Source organism: Chelon labrosus, assembly GCF_963514085.1.
Source record: "Chelon labrosus genome assembly, chromosome: 1".
NCBI lineage: Eukaryota > Metazoa > Chordata > Actinopteri > Mugiliformes > Mugilidae > Chelon > Chelon labrosus.
The window spans coordinates 39,358,529-39,374,449 of record NC_140337.1 but is presented as its reverse complement, the minus strand read 5'-3'; the positions used below and the strand labels follow the sequence as shown (position 1 = coordinate 39,374,449).

The window sequence follows — 15,921 nt, the reverse complement described above, 5'->3', positions numbered from 1 at the left end:
ACTGCACCTCAAGGGACCCTTCTGTGAAACTCCTGACGTTTGCAGATGACACCACCGTCATTGGACTCATCCGGGACGGAGACGAGTCTGCGTACAGAAGGGAAGTGGAACAGCTAGTTCTCTGGTGCAGTCAGAACCATCTGGAGCTAAACCCACTCAAAACTGTGGAGATGACAGTGGACTTCAGGAAGAGACCCCCATCACCCCCTCCTCTCACAATCCTCAACAGGCCAGTCCCAACAGTTGACTCATTCAGGTTCCTAGGGTCCACAATCTCACGGGACCTGAAGTGGACCTCCCACATAGACTCTGTGAGGAAGAAGGCCCAGCAGAGGCTGTACTTTCTGCGCCAGCTCAGGAAGTTCAACCTGCCTCAGGAGCCGCTGACCATGTTCTACACTGCAATAGTCCAGTCTGTCCTGACCACATCCATCACTGTCTGGTTTGGATCCGCCACCAGGCATGACAGGGACAGACTGCAGAGAACAGTCAGGTCTGCAGAGAGGATCATAGGTACTGATCTTCCCTCCATCCAGGACCTGTACCGGTCCAGGGTCAAGAAGCGGGCCAGGAAAATCTCCTCAGACCCCTCACAGCCTGGTCACAATCTGTTCAGACTCCTCCCCTCAGGCCGGCGCTACAGAGCACTGTACGCCAAAACCAGCCGACACAAGGACAGTTTCTTCCCCCGGGCTGTCGCTCTGATGAACTCTGAGCAGTCACAGAGTGTGAGACCATTCACATGAACAATAGACAATGACTCTGCACTGTATATACTCACTGTATAATAACCCCGGTTTGGTGTATATACTATCCTATATTTTATATCCTATATTTTATATGTACAGAGTGAGATTTATTTTATTTTATTGTGTTTTATTTTATTTTATTCTATTCTTATTTCACCTATTTAAGCTGTACTTTACTAGAGAGAAAAGTTACCGGAGTCAAATTCCTTGTATGTGTACATACTTGGCGATTAAAGCTGATTCTGTGGATGCAGCCACACACCATGGATAATAAATTAGTGTAAACACCGAGTTTATTTATGAACTACAGATGTTTCTAAACCTGGTACCAGGTAAAACTGATGGACCACAATAAATATTAAATAACAGGTTTGGAGGCTGAGGACATATTATGGTCTGTGGAGCTGCTGCTGGATCCTCTGAGGAAATCAGCATTAAATGAGCAGCAGGTATTAAAGGATCAGGTTTACCAACCATCCCTGGACCTGGACCTGAACCTGGACCTGGACTACACTCAACAACCTTAACGTCAGACTCAGATACACGGAAGGATGATGTTCACATCTTCTGGTTCTAATCTTTTGCTCCAACGGATAAAGGGTCCATTAGCATGCTAGCCATGGCTAGGATTAGCATGCTAGCAGTGGCTAGCTTACTGCTGCTCAAATAGACACTGGAACCAAAGAACAACACATCAGATTCTTGGAGGCTTTCACAGGCATTGCAATGAACAAGAGTAACCTGGACCTGGACCTCTATTTGGACCTGGATGAGAACCTGAAGCTGGACCTGATCCTGAAACTGAACCTGGACCTGGACCTTTCTGTCTGTACTCGGCCTCCAGCTGATGATCATCCATAGGAGCTGCTCATGTTCAAGGTTTGTTCCTCTTAGGGTACGTTCACACGTAGCGTCTTTTTTTGACAAAAGAAGTTGTGCAGACCGTTTTTTTCACTTAAAAAAAAAAATCTGCCAGCGTTTTTCCAAAAAGCAGCCGGAAGCGTCTTTTTTTGCCGGAAGCGTCTTTTGCGATTTAAAGCAACGTTACGTCGCGGATACAAAGTGGATACAAAGTACAACGGATACAAAATGTCGCGGAAGAGAAAATTGGCGTTAGCTATTGCTTTGTTTGACGAGGAGGAAAACGTTTATCCTCCTAAACGTATATGGGTAGATGACATAATACGGGAAAGAGGGCAGTATGGCACATACCATCATTAACAGCTATCAGCTATCATGTGTTAACAGCTATAATGTTACATTATAATGCTAGCTGATAAACCCGCTAAATCAATGGACACAGGTTATCACAATAATCCATTTAAAATAATGTTACATTAGCGCTATAAGGTTATGTTCGACCGGCACCGTCTCCATTTTTTCTCGTTGTCATGGGTAACCACAGGTCTCATTAAAAGGCTTGTGATTGGTCAGCTGTAAAAAAAGACAGCATGACGTATGGCGTTTTTCCGCTAGAAGTTGAACATTTCTCAACTTCGAGCTGCAGAAAAAAGACGGTTGCAGTCGCGTTTTAAAAGAAGCCGGCAACTTTTTTGAAAAAACGGTCTACTCCATAGGGTTATAATGTAAAACAGACGCCGGCAGCTGCAAAAAAGACGCTTAGTGTGAACGTACCCTTAAAGGAGCTGTTCTTGTTCTGGAGGTTTCATGCTGAAGGTTCTGAGTTCCATAAATTAGCCTGGACCTAATCCTGATCCTGAACCTAATCCTGATCCTGAACCTGGACTTTAGTACTGCAGGACTTCAGGTCTTGATCTGATTTAAAGAGGAGACTTTTAGAAACATTCATCATGAAGGAGAAGCTGTGAACAATGAACAAGTCAAGGTCAGTTCAAACTACAACACAGAGACAGGTGGACCATGAGGACAGAGGACATAGACAAACCACGAGGCAAGACAGGAAGGACAATAGACAGACACAGGACAAAGAGCTTTTCAAAATAAAACAGGAAACACTGAAAATAATGATTATAACAAGGAGGTCTGGATTGGTGGAGCCTCTAGTGGCCGTTAGAGGAAGTTCAGGGTTAACCTTTGACCTGTGGAGGTGGGAGCTTAGTGTTTGATGATCATGATCAAATTGTAAAATAATTTCATCACTAAACTGAACTCTTTTTTTTACCTGTCCACTTCTTAATCAGAGCTCCAGACTAAAGCAGAGGACTGTTTTTCTGCTGGGTCTTTCTTTTTCTCTCAAGGAGGATCTCATACCTTTTCAAGACTATATTTTGCATTTTTTGATTTCTTCACTACAATGGTCAAACGTGAAACTGAAATTAAATTCCCTTCTTTCTGTAAACTGAAGACTTCAATATAGTCTTCTGACAATGAGGACACTATTGTTGTAGTACTTGAGAACGGTGTTGGTCTCGAGACCACATTTTCAAGGTTTTGGTCTTGTCTCGGTCTCGGTCGTGCTGGGATTATTTGCCAAGACCAGTTGAGACCATGTGATTTTTGTAATGACGCGAGCAAATTAAACCACGGCCAGCACGGGCTAGCCTGGAAGGGCCAACGTGTCTGTGGTGTGGGCTATTCAATATATCTGAGAAAGACTCACAGATAGCTATTTGCAAAATGTGTAGTGCTGACATTTAAAGCAGAAGAATTTCTCCACGTCGGGTTTACTTTATCACCTGAAATCCAAACATCGAGATCGCTATGAATATGAGAGGGATGCAGCACAGAAAAGTAAAATCCCTCTGAGCACGCCCCACTCCACAATTAGAACGCCAGTTATTTGAATGAAATTGCATTAAAGTTACACATGACCCACAACATGAATAACAAAGAGCATAAGCTCAGGAACAGATAAAAAATAAATCCATCTGAGTATTTTCAAGAGCAGCGCAGGTGGCTCAGCTAGGTGCACATATACAGTACGTAGAAGAAGATAATTTCATCTCCACCATTACATTTTTCAGCTTGCACACCCCCACCACACTTTGGGAATCCCTGCCTTAGATGATCAGCTGTTCTCTGTTTTAAAGTCAAAGTCAAAGTCAAAGTCAGCTTTATTGTCGATTCTTCACATGTTCCAGACATACAAAGCAACCGAAATTACGTTCCCCTCCATCCCACGGTGAAGACAAGACATGTAGTTAAAAAAGTAACCTAGAATTAAACATAACTAAAAAAAGATAGCTAAAAAAGATAAATACAATAAATAGACATTTGAACAAGTTTGTGCAGTAGATGGCATTGTAGTGCAAAGACAGTATGGTCTTAGAGGCATAATGGCATTGTAGTGCAGGACAGTTCTGTCGTAGCAGCATGGGTGTGCAAAACAGTGTGCAAAACAGTCATTCAGTCATTTGGGGGGGGGGATAGAAGATGTGGGATTTCGTTTGCAAGACAATTTCTTTCTGTGTTTTGTTTTTCGGTTTTCTGCCTTGGTTTCCTCATTTTTGGTTTTCGGTTATAACATAAAGATAATTAAAATTGTTCCACCAATGTATAGGCCTATGTGTGTGTATAACCATCTAAAAACTTAGTTATACCCAGGGCTCTCAAGTTATGAACTTAGCTTGGAGATTTTCTTTTTGTTTGTTTTTTGACGGGGCCAGGGTGAAGTGTGTTTGAAGATTGGCCAGTTGGCCTTACCAACAGTTTGAAATAAATTTAGTTTTCAATATGACAAGTAGACTAATGCTTCTGTTTAGACTTGGTCTCGCCCCCTCAAAGTCTTGGTCTTGTCTTGGTATGCTCTGGTCTTGGTCTTGACTCGGTCTCGGGTCAGGTGGTCTTGACTACAACACAAAAGGACACATTCACAAAAGGGACAGACATTGTGATTGTGAAAGAAGGAGAAGACATCATGTTTCAGTGTTACATGAAAAAGAAGTGATCACATGTGATCTGAAGGATGTCCCATCTGTGGTTGATATGCTGATGGGACTTCTTTTTGTCCTCAACACAGCTGAGACACACTTTTGAAGTCAGAAGGTCCCCATGAACATCACTGGAGGACAGTGTTCCTCTCTAGTTCCTGGTTTAACACTGACCTTTGAGGATTACTGTAATGCCAGCAGAGTCTGAAAATTACATAAGTTAAAGTTTTTATTTGATGTCTGTTGGAATAAAAATTCAGTTTATTTTTTACTAATTGAGCAAACTAACGGCAGAAGAACACCAGAGCTGTTGCCATGGTGATTATTTCCAATGAGTCCCTCTCTTTGGGAATGAAAAACCCCCCTGCCCTGCGCCATGCCTTGGGAATAACCTGTTTCTTCCATACCACTTTCATCAATTTCCACAGGAACCTCAGCACATCTGGTGCACTCTTATACAGCCGGTAGGGGACCCCATTAGGTCCCAGGGCTGAAGAGGCTCTTGCACGTCTTACCACTTCTTGAACCTCCTTCCACTTTAGTGGGCTATCATCACACTGGCTAACAATTTCACCAATAGGTGGAATATCAGAGGGTAGTGCCAACTTTCTAAACCTGTCCGTATCTTTATCCACCTCCTCCAAGTACTCCTCAAGCCTCTCTTTTGGTACCGTGAGGCTACCATTCTTTTCCTTGCTAAATAGCGACTTCACAAACCTAAATGGGTCCTTATAAAATGCTAATCTAGCCCACTCTTTCCTTTTCCTATTTTTCCTAATGTTCTCCGCCCTTCTTAATGCTGCCAATCGCTTCCTAACATCTGCCTGTAAACAATCAATACCTTCCTTCTCTTCAGCTGTAGCTTTCCTCCACTGCTTCTTAAGGAGTCTCCTCTCCTGTACGAGCCTATCGATCTCTTGCTGACGCCTCGATCTAACCACCTGTCCCTCTTGCTTCTTCTGTTTCTCAACCACACCAAATCTTTCCTTACCATAACCATAAATAAGATCTCCCATTTTCTCCAACTGAGGTCTTGTGAAATGTGTTTCCTGTCAGATGGAGGAGTTGCTTCACTCAGACAAACACCAGGATGTAAACACGTCATGTGACTTCAGGGTCCAATCTACCTGTGGCAGCCTCACCTGGTTCAGGTCTGGTTCTTCTTCTTCTTCTTCACCACAGAACCACTTCTGGACCAGGTCTTTAGAATCTCCAGGTGTGACACTGACCTGCTGCTACGTTCAACACCATAAACAACATCAGCAGCTCTGTCTCTCTGCAGGACGTCCCCCCGTTGGTCTTGACTGATATCAATCATTTTCTAACCTCACTCCAGCCTTAGACCTAAAAACACTCTGAGCTCCTCACACACACACTGCTGCTGTAGATCAGCTGTTGTTGTTGTTGTTTTGGTTGATGGGCGGGGGGGCGGGAGGGGGCATGGCCGAGGCCGCCATGATGACAGAGGACACTTCCTGTCCAACCCAATAAAACAGAAGCTCCAGCAGCGTCTGGACCAGATCAGCTGAGTTCGTCCAGGATGTGGACATTAGTGATGATGGTGGCTCTGCTGGACCAGAACCAGGCTGCTCCTGTAAGAACGCTTCCTATTGGTCACCTGATCACCTTGGTGCTCTCACCTGTGACTGATCAATGTGTTTGTTTGGTAAACAGTCACCAGGACAACATGGAGGCCGTCAACTCCTTCAGGGTCTGCTGGACCAAACAGCTGTGAGTCAGAACCAGAACTGATCCAGAACTGATACAGAACTGAACCAGAACTGATGATCGGAACCAGAACTGATCCAGAACTGATAAACGGATCGTCTGCTGTTTATTGTTGTTGATGTTTATTGTTGTTATTTACTGTCATTGTTAATTATTGTTGTTGTTTATCATTTATCTCCAGCTCTCCGCCACCCCTGCTGTCCCTCAGCAGCAGCCCTCCTCCTCGTCTTCATCCTCATCATCAGAGTCCAGTCAGAGGTCAAAGGTCAGCTAACTTAAATTTAATCCTTAATTTGATGAAAACATGAATGGAGTCTGGTGCTGGCGTCCAGCTCTGAACCAAGCGACTACATTACCCATAAGCCTCCATCCAGATGATTTCCTGGTTCCTTATTGGACGCCTTCCTCTTTAGTTGAGCAGCCTCTAGTGGACACCCAGCCTAGACCAGACAGGAAGTGACATCATAGCACCATGTGACCAATCAGCTGTGTTGTTGAAGCTCTGACTGTGATTGGCTGATATTTACAGGGTCTTCAACCACTGAGAGAACCGGAGAACCTGGAGAACACGGTAACACACACACACTCACAAACATGTCAAGAGGCGCGTTGGACTTGATGCAGATCTGTCTGAGTCTGACTTGACGTGATGCATGCTGGGTAGAACAAGTTCATTTTAACCAATCATATTCGAGATCTATGAGCATAACAACCCAGCATGCATCACGTCAAGTCAGACCCAGACAGATCTGCATCAAGTCGAACGCGCCTATTGACTGTGATGTCATAATGTGTCTGTGATGTCACTTCCTGCAGGCCGTGGAGCAGGTGGAGTCTCAGGAGGTGAGCTGTCATTTAAATAAAGTTTCATGATTCAAACGACAGTTACTAGGCGCGTTCGACTTGTCTGCGCCTGTCTGAGTCTGACTTGCTTACGTCAGCGTGATCTTACGCCGACTGTAGGGGTGGAGCATAAAACGGCTGCAGACAAGTCGGACACGGTCAACTTCGTGTAAACAATGGCGGATCTCGCGGCGTTTGCATTCGTTGTTGCCGACGAAATAGAAGCTTTGGAGTTACCGGAATTTATACCCGTGTTACAACAAGCATGCTGTATGCAAAGAATTGTGAATAGCAGCTACTGAATAAGGATTAAGTAGCATAGTGCTTTGGTCTCCAATCTTGGCGAAAATGAACTGTTGATTAGGCTACTTATTTGAATATTTACTTTTACACCCAAAGTCGTTTAGCACCTGTAACTCAACCATGAAACGAATTCACAGAAAGATATTGAGATGGAGATTAAATGCCATTTGTTTTCATTTTTGGACAGACAGGTGTGAAGAAGAACCCCAAAAATCTACTAACCGTTAACAAGACTTGAACTACGGACGGCCGATCGCCAGACTGACGTGTTACCCACTAAACCAATTTAGGATGATACTGAAGAAGCAGTACTACGATATAAGTAAAGGATAATGGACGACACTTCTACAAATTGAATGCACGCGTTCTAGATGGTAAAACGGCCCAACGCGCAGCCTTAGAATGTAACCTGCGTGATTCAGCTCTGCACACGCCCGGACTCGAACCAGCAGCGCCTCGGATCGGGAGGCGAGCGTGCTGACAGTTGAGCCAATAGCCCAGGATAGTTTTATTTTCGGATAGTCTAATGGAGTGAAGTCCATTATCCCGCTTATTCTACTGTTACCAACATGTTAAAAAATGAATTTTTACTGTTTAATGGAAGAAATGAACACTGCATTGAACTGCAGTCAGATGTACAACGTTTTCAGTAGGCCAGCCTACCATTGTTGCAGAAATCACATATAAGAAGGTATCCCTTCCATTTCTGTTCATTTTCTCATATTCCATAAGGATAAGGAAGCGAGAAACGTCAAAATCGTCATGAGGAGATTCCTCCCAAACTGCCCAATCACGTCTTTGATCTGACGTCATGAGGGCGGGTTTCCGGTCGTGCAGTTCGTTGGAGAGCAACTGCAAGATCTGTCTGCAGGCGAAGACTCCCGCGATATTTTAAGGTCATGTGACATGGTGACGTAGTGGTAAGTCCCTCCCCGGCTGACACAAGTCGGACAGGATTTCTAACCAGCATGCATTGCGTCCATCCCAGCATGCATTGCGTCCATCCCAGCATGCATCACGTCAAGTCAGACTCAGACAGATCTGCATCAAGTCGAACGCGCCTAATGTGTGTTAATGTGTGTGTGTGTGTTAGTCTCCTAGCAACAGCAGCTCTGATCTGAGGCTCCATGAACTGACCTCACTGGGAGAGAGAGCGGGCGAGCGAGAAGACGACAGAGAGACGGGAGAGGACAGCGTGGAGGGACGACACAGGGTGACATCATCATGACATCATCATGACATCACACATTTAGAGTAGGCGCGTTCGACTTGATGCAGATCTGTCTGAGTCTGACTTGACGTGATGCATTCTGGGATGAACGCAATGCATGCTGGGATGGACGCAATGCATGCTGGTTAGAAATTCTGTCCGACTTGTGTCAGACGGGGAGGGACTTACCACTACGTCACCATGTCACATGACCTTAAAATATCGCGGGAGTCTTCGCCTGCAGACAGATCTTGCAGTTGCTCTCCACGAACTGCACGACCGGAAACCCGCCCTCATGACGTCAGATCAAAGACGTGATTGGGCAGTTTGGGAGGAATCTCCTCATGACGATTTTGACGTTTCTCGCTTCCTTATCCTTATGGAATATGAGAAAATGAACAGAAATGGAAGGGATACCTTCTTATATGTGATTTCTGCAACAATGGTAGGCTGGCCTACTGAAAACGTTGTACATCTGACTGCAGTTCAATGCAGAGTTCATTTCTTCCATTAAACAGTAAAAATGCATTTTTAACATGTTGGTAACAGTAGAATAAGCGGGATAATGGACTTCACTCCATTAGACTATCGGAAAATAAACGCATCACGAGGTTGAATAGCCTGGGCTATTGGCTCAACTGTCAGCACGCTCGCCTCCTGATCTGAGGTGCTGCTGTTTCGCGGGTTCGAGACTGAATCACGCTGGTTAAATTCTAAGGTTTCGCGTCGGGTCGTTTTACCATCTAGAACGCGTGCATTAAATTTGTAGAACCGAATGGCGAGTCGTCCATTATACCTTACTGATATCATAGTACTGCTTCTTCACTATCATCCTAAATTGGTTTAGTGGGTAAGTAGATTTTTGGGGTTCTTCTTCACACCTGTCTGTCCAAAAATGAAAACAAATGGCATTTAATCTCCATCTCAATATCTTTCTGTGAATTCGTTTCATGGTTGAGTTACAGGTGCTAAACGACTTTGGGTGTAAAAGTAAATATTCAAATAAGTAGCCTAATCAACAGTTCATTTTCGCCAAGATTGGAGACCAAAGCACTATGTTACTTAATCCTTATTCAGTAGCTGCTATTCACAATCCTTTGCATACAGCATGCTTGTTGTAACACGGGTATAAATTCCGGTAACTCCAAAGCTTCTATTTCGTTGGCAACAACGAATGCAAACGCCGCGAGATCCGCCATTGTTTACACGAAGTTGACCGTGTCCGACTTGTCTGCAGCCGTTTTATGCTCCACCCCTACAGTCGGCGTAAGATCACGCTGACGTAAGCAAGTCAGACTCAGACAGGCGCAGACAAGTCGAACGCGCCTAGTGTAGCTGGCCGCAGCATAGGTCATAAGCCCCGCCCCTCTCTGTTAGTGGGCGGGGCCTGGATAAACTTTAGTGAGATTGTGATTAGCTAGCTACGTTAGCTATGTTAGCTCTGTGAGGAGTTAGCATCTAGATTTAAATGTTGTTAGTAACTGGTGGAGTAGAGCAGAGAACAGTTGATGGATCATCAGAACCTGGATCCAGTTCTAGACTCAGTTTGACCAATGGGAGGAGGAGGAGGAGGAGCAGGAGAAGAGGGAGGAGGAGGAGGAGCAGCAGGAGCAGCAGGAGGAGGAGACACTAGGCGCGTTCGACTTGATGCAGATCTGTCTGAGTCTGACTTGACGTGATGCATGCTGGGTTGTTCTGCTCATAGATCTCAAATATGATTGGTTAAAATGAACTTGTTCTACCCAGCATGCATCACGTCAAGTCAGACTCAGACAGATCTGCATCAAGTCGAACGCGCCTACTATGAAACACACAGTTCACCTGTCCAGATGTCCCCTGCTTTAACCCCGCCCCTCCTAACACCTACCACTGTAATATGATGTAATCTAACCCCGCCCCTCTAAATATGACCCCTCCCCTTTTCTGTTATGACTCCGCCCCTCTCAGACTCTCCTGTTGATGTACCACCACCACCTGAGTCTTCGACATGGACACAGTGAGTCGAGCCCGCGTGCAGAAGTGGGCGGGGCCGAAGAAGAAGAAGGCGGGGCCAGAGAAGGAAGAGTTGCTCAACTGTCAGACGACAGCAGGGAGGGAGCAGACGGGCTGACCTTTGACCTACTGGGACACGGTTACCATGGAAACGAGGCAGGGCTGGAGCTGCAGCTGTAGAGTCTGTCATCATGTATGATGCAATAAACACGTATGAAATAAACATGTACTCTGTGTGTGTGTGTGTGTGTGTGTGTGTTAATGTGTGTGTGTGTGGACAGACTGAACATCAGCGAACAGTGAAGCAGCAGCTGATAAAGTCTCTTTATTGTGAAAAGATGACGTGTCACTTCCTGTCTGCAGACAGCGTCCAATCAGGGAGCAGAGATGAGTCACATGATGTTCAGAGCTGCTCTGTCTTTGATCAGTATCTGTGACATCACAGAAACATCACCATCACCCACAATCCTTTGCTTCGGCCCGAGTGTCTCATCCAGTCAGATCCAGTCCAGACTCCACTGTTCAGCCAATCAGCTCCAACCTCTCCATCTCCATGGAAACGAGTGTCCCATCCTGTCTGGGTGAGCTCACTTCCTGTGGGCGGGGCCTTTGTGGAACAGGTAGATGGGCCGCTGGTTACCTGGAAACACACACACAGCTGGTTGAGTCAGGTGACTGCAGGGACGCTGTCAGTCATGTGACTAGAGAGCAGGACCAATCAGTGATGAGCATGTGGGACCATGTGACCTCCTACCTGAGTGTCTGAGGAGTCTGTAGGAGCTGAAGCCGATGCTGTCAGTCAGGTAGGAGGTGAAGAGTTCAGGTCTGAGCTTCAGAGTCCTGAAGTGATGATAGGTGTCCTCCTGCAGCAGAGATCACACGTTAGAGCTTAGTTATGAATATATGAATATATAAATATATAAACATATAAGCGTATAACCATATAGACATATAAACATATAACCATATAAGCGTATAACCGCTGGTTACCGAGGCCCTCTTCCTGCGGCCGTAGCTGCTCCACAGCTGAGGCTCCAGGATCAATAATCCGCCCGGCGACAGGCTCTCATAGGCTCGTCTGAACAGTCTGACCACGCCCCCGTCACCTGACTGCAGCTGAACCCACATGGCCACGCCCAGACACATGATGACGTCATACTGACCCCGCCCAGGCCACGCCTCTTCTGACACGTAGTCGCCCTGTGGGAGGAGTCACAGCTGAGGTTACCTTGGCGACAAGTGCTTCCAGCCACAAAAGGAGGAGGAGGAGGAGACTCACCTGGATGAAGGTGACGTTGTTAGGGAACCTGGAGGAGGAAGAGGAGGTGGGGAGGAGGAGGAGGGGAGGAGCAGAGAGAGGACCTCGACTCACCCTGAAGGACAGGGGGAAGGAGAGGAGAGAGACAGCCTGCTGGACCTCCTCCATCACCTCCTCGTCCTCCTCCTCTCCTCCTCCCCCCTCCTCCCTCTGTCCCTGTGGTAAAGGAGGCGGGGCTAGCGCTCCTCCCCTCCCCCTCCTCTCCTCCACTACCAGGTCATGTGACAGGAAGTGTCTGATGTTCTGCTTGGCGGCATGGACCAGTCCCTTGTCTAGCTCCACCCCCAGGATGTGGGCGGGGTTAAACCTGCGTGCGACGGCCAGTGTCATGTGACCAGCGCCACAGCCCACGTCAAGCACAGTCTTGTCTCTGAACCAATCAGCTTCCAGGAGGTGGAGCCGTGCGTCCTCTTCCACCCCGACCCGCCCCTCCCACCGGTCGCCGTAGAACCCGTGGTAGCCATAGTAACGGCTGTGGTTGCCATACTGGTAGCGGCGTTTGTCCTTCTTCTTCTTCTGTGGTGGCCAAGCAGAGCTGGTCTGAGGTCCTCCACACCTGAGGGAGGAGGTACAGAAGTCATGTGACCTGGCCATCCAGTCAGGATACAGAGTTTAACTTCAGGTGAAACACCCACCTGCCGGCTTTAGCCCCTCCCACCAGCGGCGTCTGGAATTTGGTTGGCAGGGCTGTGGTTGTCATGGCGACTGCTACATCCGCTGACCTCGTCGAGGTAGTGCGCCGCCGTCTCCGATGGCGACCATCGCCTTGGCTGCCAGGCCTGTGGGCGGGGCCTGGCGGAGGGTGTGTGTGCCTTCTGGGGAGGATAGGGGGCGGGGCCAGGTCATCTCGACAGGTGATGGCTGTGTTGAGTTCACAGGGGAGAGGAGATGCAGGAACGCTGCCCCCTGTGGTCAACAGAGGAACTGCACCCAAGGAAATAACATGAATGCTGCAAATTAGCATGTTATTAGCATGTAATTAGCATGTTATTAGCTTGTTATTAGCATGGTATTAGCTTGTTATTAGCACGTTTTAGCTTGTTATTAGCATGATATTAACACTTTATTAGCTAGTTATTATTACAGTATTAACACATTATGCAGGTCTTATTAGCTCTTATTAACACGTTGTTGGCTTGTTATTAGCATCTTATTGGCACGTTACTAGCATGTTATTAACATGTTATTAACACATTATTAGCTTGTTATTAACATCTTATTAACGCGTTATTAGCTTGTTATTAGCATCTTAGTAACGCGTTATTAGCTTGTTATTAACATGTTATTAACACGTTATTAGCTTGTTATTAACACATTCACATGTTAAAAAACAGTATTAACACATTACGCGTGTCTTATTAGCTCTTATAAACACATTATTACATCATCAACATTACTACTGACAACCAGCTGGTTATTATTGTTTATTAACAGTTATTAACAGATATTATTATGAGTTAACAGGTTATTAAACTGATCACATGTTTCTCTGTGGTCAACAGAGAAACATGTGATCAGAGGGTGGATGGGGGGGGGGGGGTACTATGGAGGGGGGTACTATGGAGGGGGGGTACATAACGTCTGAGGTTCCTGCTGTGACCACTAGATCTCCAGGTGTACCAGACTCACCTGTCAGTCCAGCTGTGGGAGGAAACAGTCGAGCTGGCATCACCTCCTTCTCTCCTGCTCCTGCTCCTCCTCCTCCTCCTCCTCCTCCATGGTGTCTGGTCCGGTGTCTCTTCCTGGACTTCAGGGGGGACAGCAGGACTCCCCCTCCTCCCTGTCCCCCTCCTCCTTTCAGGTTTAGTGGATCGGTGATGTCACGAGGAACCAGGATCTCTACGGGGTCTCCGCCCCGAGACGGCAGGGGCGAGCACTTTGGTGTTTCCTGATTGGTCGCCCTGAGGTTAGAGGTCACAGGTCAAACACAAACACACACAGATACTTCAGGTGTTTCCTGTCTGTCTCCACCTGGAGACACGTCTCACCTGTTCACTTCCTCGTCCAACAGCGAGTTCAGGTTCAGAGGGTCGAAGATGTCCCCCCCCAACAGGAAGTGGCTGGGCAGCACGGGCTCTGATTGGCTGTCGCTGTTGACGCCGCGCCGACGCTTGGCCGGCCCCTTAAAACCGACCCCCACGGAGTAACGCCTCTTAGTGATCTGCTGTGTGGGAGGAGGGGGGGCGTGGAGGGGGGGCTGGGTGCGTTTGAGGGGGCGTGTCTTGGCCAGCGGCGCCTGCTCTGATAGGCTGATGGCAGAGGGGAACACAGGGCTGAGTTGGACGGGCACCTCATGAGGGAGGACGCCGTCTTTATCCAGGGACATCCTGATCATAGTCCACCTGGGGCACGATCAGCCAATCACAGCCAGCTACAGGGAACGATCAGCCAATCACAGCCAGCTACAGGGAACGATCAGCTAATCACAGCCAGCTACAGGGGAGAGGACACAGCCAATGAGATTCAACCGTTCCACTCATCGATGAAACACTGGAGGAGTAAATAATTAATGAAACTGATTATTCAGCAGCTGGTTTCAACAACATCCAATAAAACCAGTGAAGAAGAAACTCTTGGTTTCCTGTTTCCTGTTTCTGCAGAGTTCAGACAAAACTAATCAATCACTCTGATCGATCATACTCACTGTGTCCTGCTGTCCTCCACCGCTCTGTCTGTCTGTGTCGTGGCTAACTCCGCCCCCACCATACCCTAACCCCGCCCCCACCGCTCACTCCACCAATCCCGGAGTGTCAACATGAATAAATCAAACAGACTTCTAGACACAAACAGGTAAACAGTTAGCTCCTACAGCTAGCCTCATGCCGCTAACACACAGGAAGTATCTAGCATGGAGCTAACACACACACACACACACACACACACACACACACACACACACACACACACACACACACACACACCCTTCTGAAGAAAAACAACTTCCAAAACACCACCGGAAGTCCGCTCAGGGCATGAGGAACGAGCCCGCGTCGTGCGTGTGTCTGCGTGTGTGCGCGCGGGACGATAATTCTCGACTTCCCCTGAAACAGTTGATTAATATTAGTGAAAACTAAATGCTAACTGCTAGCTTCCCCCTCCGTGCTCTGTAACCCGAGGCCGAGCTTTTATACGCAGGCAACGGCGCCACGTGAGTGACTCCGGCGCTGACCAATCGTGTGTGAGATAAGCTCCGGCCTCTCCTTGACTGCGACCAATCAAAAGCCTGAGACTGGTTGAGCAGTCGTGTGATTGGTCGTGGCAGGGCGGGAAGGAGGGAGGCCCTAGAGGAGAGGTACCCGGAGCTGTGCCTGACTGAAAATACGACCCCCGCTGAAAATAAACCGCTTAACGGTAAAAAATAACGGTTTAGTTCCGTGGCTACAAGTGCGGAGTCACTCCGTTAACGAGTCCAATTAAGTTTTAACAAGAAACGTTTCAGTTTGGCGTCTTTTAGCTTCTCACTCATGTTACACTCGCACTTTTTTTTTTTTTTTTTTACCCTGATTAGGTTCTGCAGGAAACTCCATGTCTGCTGAAGTTCTCCAACTACCTGTACCAGAGAACCCTACAGAGCTGAGAGGGTTACGTTTAATTAGAACTAAAGATATGATCTTATTATATTTACAGACATTAATATTTACAGACTAGAAACTAGTTGAGACATGATGTTTACCTGAGAGGTCAAACTGAGGGCTGAAGGAACCCTAATGATGTTGTTACTGCTGTTACTGGTCACATATTAAAACCATCTAGTAATCAACCAATCAATCAATCAATCAATCAATCAATCAATCAACCAACCAACCAACCAATCAATCAATCAATCAATCAATCAATCAACCAATCAATCAATCAATCAATCAATCAATCAATCAATCAATCAACCAACCAACCAACCAATCAATCAACCAATCATCTTCATGCTCT

General features: G+C 46.8%; 2 protein-coding genes across 2 annotated transcripts; one reads left to right on the top strand and one right to left on the bottom strand.

Moving 5' to 3' along the window:
- Positions 1 to 6,158: 6,158 nt before the first annotated feature.
- Positions 6,159 to 10,900, top strand: LOC311493027 (uncharacterized protein; the record flags this gene model as incomplete). The annotated part of the gene is made up of 6 exons (XM_084551520.1): positions 6,159 to 6,194; positions 6,510 to 6,593; positions 6,858 to 6,899; positions 7,145 to 7,171; positions 8,568 to 8,687; positions 10,632 to 10,900. 6 exons carry the CDS (start codon positions 6,159 to 6,161, stop codon positions 10,854 to 10,856), a joined length of 534 nt encoding a protein of 177 aa, XP_084407646.1. The 3' UTR covers positions 10,857 to 10,900.
- An 85-nt stretch (positions 10,901 to 10,985) lies between these two features.
- On the bottom strand, positions 10,986 to 15,083 carry mepceb (methylphosphate capping enzyme b). Its single transcript, XM_084548607.1, has 8 exons — positions 14,639 to 15,083; positions 13,983 to 14,427; positions 13,624 to 13,895; positions 12,630 to 12,918; positions 11,956 to 12,550; positions 11,667 to 11,876; positions 11,431 to 11,539; positions 10,986 to 11,316 (listed from the first exon to the last, which is right to left on the bottom strand). The coding sequence occupies exons 2-8, from the start codon at positions 14,327 to 14,329 to the stop codon at positions 11,264 to 11,266; spliced, it is 1,875 nt and encodes a 624-aa protein (XP_084404733.1). The 5' UTR covers positions 14,330 to 14,427; positions 14,639 to 15,083; the 3' UTR covers positions 10,986 to 11,263.
- Between the last annotated feature and the right edge of the window lie 838 nt (positions 15,084 to 15,921).

Bases quoted from the DNA above. Each gene is read 5' to 3' on its own strand.
- mepceb (XM_084548607.1), bottom strand. From the start codon at position 14,329: ATGATCAGGATGTCCCTGGATAAAGACGGCGTCCTCCCTCATGAGGTG. The intron at 12,919-13,623 runs GTGAGTCTGGTA...CCTTGGGTGCAG, and splicing joins TCCCACAGCTGGACTGACAG to TTCCTCTGTTGACCACAGGG. The intron at 11,317-11,430 runs GTAGGAGGTCAC...GTGTGTTTCCAG, and splicing joins CAGACTCCTCAGACACTCAG to GTAACCAGCGGCCCATCTAC.